Here is a 6073-nt window from a genome sequence, read left to right as displayed (position 1 = left end):
CTTTGGCTTTTGAGATGGAGCCAGGAAATGACTAACATGATCACCCTGATGGAAGAAATTGAGGCTGAGAGAGATGAATGAGGTGGCTGAAGTCCCACGGTGAGGACAAACCCGAGACAAAGCTGAAGTAGAAGCCACAATCAAGTAAACCCACAGCCTTGTGCCTGGGGCACTCCGGTCCCCAGCTGAGACCCTGCATTTCTTCCCTTTGCCCCCTCCAGGCCTTTCCCCACACTGGTCTTTTTTTTTTTTTTTTTTTGGAGACGTAGTCTCGCTTTGTCGCCCAGGCTGGAGTGCAGTGGCATGATCTTGGCTCATTGCAACCTCTGCCTCCAGGGTACAAGCGATTCTCCTGCCTTAGCCTCCTGAGTAGCTGGGATTACAGGTGCCCACCACCACGCCTGGCTAATTTTTGTATTTTTAGTAGAGACGGGGTTTCACCATATTGGCCAGGCTGGTCTGGAACTCCTGACCTCGTGATCCACCCATCTTGGCCTCCAAAAGTGCTGGGATTACAGGAGTGAGCCACTGCGCCCAGCCTTGGTCTTCTTGCCTAGAAGCCTATCCTGGCAATTAATTCTTCAAACAGCAATTCCACTTTATAACCATTTGGGCATGTGGCTCCCCCACCGGGATTAGGGCAGTGACTGTTTCTCTTCCGTCCGTCGTCCCTTTGGTCTGAGGTCTATGCTCCTTACCTGTGGTCCTCCTACCCACAGCTACATCCACAAGAACTCATTTCCACTTATTTAACTGACATGGGTGCAAATACAGCTCAGCGATGCAAAATGCATCCCTCCACAGAATGTCTAGGGCAGGCCCATATGGGGACACAGGAGGGAGTATATCTGTGATCTATGGGGTTCATCTCCCCTCTCCTGCCCCAGGGCCTTGTCGTTCATTGTAGCTGAGGCTGGACCCTTCAGCCAGGTTTGAGAAATTTCCAGGTCTGAGACCCTCACTACTGCCTCAGGGGCTCCGAGCCAGTTCTCAGCTCCACCATTTCCTCTTCCACACCAAGATGTTAAATCACTTGCCCTCCATTAGGGAGCCAACTGGGGTATCTTTGGGGGTTAAGCCAGGATGAGCCCCCTCCACAGATCTGCCCAGGGGAGAAAACTATGCCGCTTCAATCAATGTGCCAGTCTACAGGGCTCCGGAAGGAGTCAGATCCCCACACCTATCACCTCCCAGATGGTCCCTTCCAGGTGTCTGTGTGCGTGTGTGTGTGTGGTGGCAGGGGGGCTGGGGGTGTTTCAAAAATCCTGAAATATATAAAAGCTTTAAGACCACCAACAGGTAAGTAGACATATCCCCAATTTTATTCCCTTTGTCCAACATTCCGAGAGGGAAGGGGCAAATGAATCAATGTTGCCCCTCAAAACCATCAAGTAGGGGCCTTTAGGGGTCTTCAGTTGATCAACCAGGGTGATAGACCCCTACCCCTTCCTCATGGTCCTGGCTTGTCACAATTAATGGGGGAAAGTTTTCCAGAAGGGGATTCCGGGCTTCTCACTGCTCATCAGCGCACCTTCCCAAAACGTTCTTAGCAAAAAGTCTGCACTTCTCAGAGGTAAATACAGGAGAGGGGAGACTCCTTGAGGAGCCAGAAGTGGGTATGTTCTCAGGGGTCAAGAGAAGGGCGTCTCAGGCTCTCCCTGTCCACCGGGGGGCGTCCTGGCTCCCCGTACCTTCGGGCAAGTAGCTCTCGGCTTGACACTGTCCAGCCCGCCAGCGTCCCAGGCCGCCCCAAGCCCTCATGGGGGAGGAGCACCGACCTGTCTCCAAGCATCGGAAAAGGTGGGCCTCTCTTGCCGTCCATCACGGGGCTCTCTAGGCCCCCTGCGTCGCCAAGGGGGAGTCTCTGACATCCCCAATTCGTCAAGCTAGTCTCTTAAGACCTCTCACCTTAGGCGGGTTCCCCAGTCCCCCCATGCAGTCAGGCGAGCCTCCTGGCTCCACCACGCCATCGAGCGAGTTCGGCTCTTCGCCTGTCACCGTCCGTCGGGCCGGGTCTCCGGTGCCCCCGTGCTGTCGTGGGGGTTCCTTGGACTGTCGCCGTCGTCAGGCTGGGAACCCACGCAGCCAGGCTCCCCGGTCGGGGCCCGCGGGCGTACGAAGGCGCCCATGGCGGTGGCGTGGCCCGAGCGTAGCAGCTGCAGCTGGCGCCGCCCGCGGCGGTACAGGTACTCGATGCGCAGCACGTCGGACCGCGGCAGGCCCGCATGCTGCCGGAACTCTGCCCGCACTCGCGCCTCGGCGCCCGGCTTCCCACGCCCGGCGCGCAGCAGATCGCGGTACAGGCTCAGAACCTGCCTCTGCAGCCGGCTGTGCCGGCTCATGACCGCGGCTAAGCAGAGACGCTCAGCGAACGACCTGCGAACCGCGGAGCCGCCACACAGCCAGCAAAGGCCAAAGGGCAAAGCCACAGCCACTTCCGCCCAGCGCTTCCCTTGGCCTCCAACTCCCGCCTCCCGCCATCCGGCGCTGCCGCGTCTGACTGGCTGTCGTTGCAGTTACGTAACAGCCGGCTGGGAGAAGTGGGCGGAGTCGCTGGTCGCGGCCTCCCCCGTAAGGAACGTGTGTTCTTGAGGGGACAGCAGTTCTGGGGATCCTGGCACCTGCCAGGAGGGCGTTATGTGTTCGGACTCCTAGGTCTTGGGTTGGAGGGAACAGAGGGTCCTCACCTAACTCCTGCATTCTGGGAGAAGAGAAAGCTAGGGTTTTTTTTGTGTGTGTGTGACGGGGTCTCGCTGTCGCCCAGGCTGGAGTGCAGTGGCGCGATCTTGGCTCACTGCAGCCTCGAACTCCTGGGCCCAAGCGATCCTCCCACCTCAACTCCCCTAGTAGCTGGAACCACAGACGCGCGCAACCGCGCCCGCTATTTATTTATTTATTATTATTATTATTTGCAGAGATGGGTCTCCCTATGTTGCCCAGAATGGCTCGAACTCCTGGGCTCAAACGATTCTCAGCCTCCCAAAGTGTTGGGATTACAGGCGTGAGCCACCGCGCCCGGCTACGGGTTCGGACTTTGGGTCCCAAGGGCACGGGGCACTGGGAGAGACGCCGGGCACAAGCGTGCTTTTGCCGTCAGTTACTGATTCAAACCATCTTGGGAAGCTCCGTGCGTTCCCTCGTCCGGGGCAGGTCTGTGTCTGGGGTCCCAGCCCTGGGCACGTGCAGAGGGACGAGACCCCGTAGGGAAATGGCTCTCGGCCGGTTGGACAGGCTTCTCGGGCCAGGGGAAGACAAGCAGAGAGAGTGTGGGCGCCAAGCCCCCAGAGGCAGCGTGTGGCTCTAGGAGCTGGGTTGGTCGCGCCCTCTGCGGGTGGGAGTCGGGGCACTGGGCAGCGGTGTTTGGGTCCTTACCGACTGTTAAAGCCCGGAGTCCGGGACACCCTGAACAGTCGACTAGACTGGAACCCCGTTGTCCTCCCAGGAGCTTTAGGTGGTAGGCCGCAATGCCGTTGTTGTCCCCGCGGGCCGCCTGGAGGTGTCCTCGTAGCGCTAGGGAGGCCCGCAAGGACACAGCATCCTCGGGCCCCACCAGCACCGGAGCTTGGGGGACCGCTCGGTTACAACCCCGGACCCCTCCACCCAGCGCGCAACCGCGGCTCTGCACACTTGGGCCGGCAACCAGCTGGGGGGTCCATTCCCCTTCAGAGAGGAGAAGCTGGTCAGGGGCGGGGATTAGGCTTGGAGTCTCGGAGTCAGGGGAGAATCACAAACCACTGTGAATCCTGCCTGGCAGGTGTATGTATCTATCAAAAATACATGTCCTAGAACGGTGGCTCACACCTGTAATTCCAGCACTTTTGGAGGCCGAGGCGGGCGGACCACCTGAGGTCGGGAGTTCGACACCAGCCTGATCGACATGGTGAAACTTCTGCCTCTAGGTTCAAGTGATTCTCCCTACCTCAGCCTCCCCAGTAGCTGGAATTACAGGTATGTGCCGGCACACTGGGCTAATTTTTGTATTTTTAGTAGAGACGGGGTTTCACCATATTGGTGAAACTACAGCCTTGATCTCCTGGGATCAAGCAATCCTCTCGCCTCAACATGTCCAGTGGTTAGGATTACGTGAACATCCCACCACACCTGGCTAATTCTTCTTTTATTGTTTTTTGTAGAGACAGAGTCTCGCTATGTTGCCCAGGCTTCCCTCTGGAATTTTAAATATTTATTTTTTGTTTTGTTTTTAGAGACAGGGTCTTGCTATGTGGCCCAGATTGGTCTTGAACTCCGGCCTCATCCTCCCAAGTAGCTGGGATAATAGGGATGAGCCACCATGCTGGCTTGTACTCTGTTAAACATCTATCTTTTTCCTGTCAAGTGACCCTTAATCTCCAAGACAACTATGTCAATCAGCCTAGGGGGACTTTCTTTACTTTCCAGTGAACTCAAGGAGCTGCAAAACCTCAAAGGGAATACTATTGCCTCCTGCCCAGGGCCTGTCAATGGTTTTCTGGTTACAGTCTCTCAGTTTGTCTTTGGGGAACTGGCCCACTCTTATTCTAGGGGATTTCCTGGGTAATATCCCTGCCCTCTGGCTCTGGCTCCAGCTCTGTTACCCGCCCAGGCCTGGCTACTTAGAGACAAATCAGAATATCCCATCCCCTGACCCCTGTAATTGTTTAGGGATGGGCAAATGACCTCCACTGGGACAATGAGAATCAGACCCGGGACTTCTGTTGAAACTGTGAAGAAAGAAGTGCTGTCTCCCCACTGGGACTGCTAGACTGTACATCATCAACCTGGAGCAGTGGGAGATCACTCTGCCCGCAGGCAGAGGGGTAGTTTGAAAATGAGGCTGTGGCAGTCTCAGATACCCATTCTCCATTTCTTTCCTAGAATTAGCATTTTTTTTTGATATGGAATCTCGCTCTGTCACCCAGGCTGGAGTGCAGTGGCGCGATCTCCATTCACTGCAACCTCTGCCTCCCGGGTTCAAGCGATTCTCCTGCCTCGGCCTTCTGAGTAGCTGGGACTACAGGGATGCGCCACCACATCTGGCTAATTTTTGTATTTTTAGTAGAGACGGGGTTTCACCATGTTGGCCAGGCTGGTCTCGTACTCCTGACCTCAAGTGATCCGCCTGCTTCGGCCTCCCAAAGTGCTGGGATTACAGGTGTGAGCCACCATGCCTGGCCTTTTTTCTTTGTTTTTTCCTTTTTTTTTTTTTTTTTTTTGAGATAGGGTCTTGCTCTGTTGCCCAGGCTGGAGTGCAGGGGCATGCTTGTGACTCACTGAAGCCTCAAATTCCCAGGATCAAGTGATCTTCCCACCTCAGTGGCCTAGAACTATAGGCGCTCACCACCATGCCTGGCTAATTTTTGTATTTCTTATAAAAACAAGGTTTCACCATGTTGCCCAGGTTGTTCTCAAATTCCTAGGCTCAAGTGATCCTCCCACCTCGGCTTCCCAGAGTGCTGGAATTACAGGCATGAGCCACCGCACTTGGCCAAATTAGAATCTTTAGCTGCACACATTGCCACTTAGCTAAAGATACATCTTGCAGCCCCCTTTGCAGCCAGATGGGGCCCTTCCATAAAGTTTGGCCACTGGGAAGTGAATGGATGTGATGTGTGCGATTTCTGGGTTTTGTCCTTAAAGGGAGGAGGCCTGGCCTCTTTGTGCCTTCTTTTCTCCTTCCAACTTGCAGGAATGTAGCTGTGGTGAGGAAGAGATGAGCGCAATACCACAGGGGAGGCAGAGCCACATGACAGATGGAGCCTGTGTTGGAGGAAGCAAACTGGTTATACTTGGACTGCCTGTGAGAGATAATTAAGCTTCTATCAAGTTTAAGCCACTGTAGGTTGAGCGTATTGGCTCACGCCTGTAATCCTAGCACATTGGGAGGCTGAGGTGGGAGGATTGCTTGCACCCAGGAGTTCAGGACCAGCCGGGACAACACAACAAGACCTTGTCTCTACAAAAAAAAAAAAAAAAAAAAAAAAATTGGCCAGGCATGGTGGCACGTAACTGTAGTCCTAGCTACTTGGGAGGCTGAGGTGTCGGGATTGCTTGAGTCCAGGAGGTCAAGGCTGTAGTGAGCTATGATCATGCCACT

At 55.1% G+C, this 6073-nt stretch overlaps 1 protein-coding gene across 1 annotated transcript; it reads right to left on the bottom strand.

The window, feature by feature from the left end:
- Positions 1 to 1300: 1300 nt before the first annotated feature.
- On the bottom strand, positions 1301 to 2469 carry SDHAF1 (succinate dehydrogenase complex assembly factor 1). The gene has a single exon (XM_004060559.5). The coding sequence runs from the start codon at positions 2340 to 2342 to the stop codon at positions 1995 to 1997; it is 348 nt and encodes a 115-aa protein (XP_004060607.1). The 5' UTR covers positions 2343 to 2469; the 3' UTR covers positions 1301 to 1994.
- Positions 2470 to 6073: the final 3604 nt, after the last annotated feature.

This window comes from Gorilla gorilla, chromosome 20 (assembly GCF_029281585.2).
Source record: "Gorilla gorilla gorilla isolate KB3781 chromosome 20, NHGRI_mGorGor1-v2.1_pri, whole genome shotgun sequence".
Classification (NCBI taxonomy): domain Eukaryota; kingdom Metazoa; phylum Chordata; class Mammalia; order Primates; family Hominidae; genus Gorilla; species Gorilla gorilla.
The sequence above is the reverse complement of the archived record's forward strand: the minus strand, read 5'-3'. Positions and strand labels throughout refer to the sequence as shown.

Bases quoted from the DNA above. Each gene is read 5' to 3' on its own strand.
- SDHAF1 (XM_004060559.5), bottom strand. From the start codon at position 2,342: ATGAGCCGGCACAGCCGGCTGCAGAGGCAGGTTCTGAGCCTGTACCGC.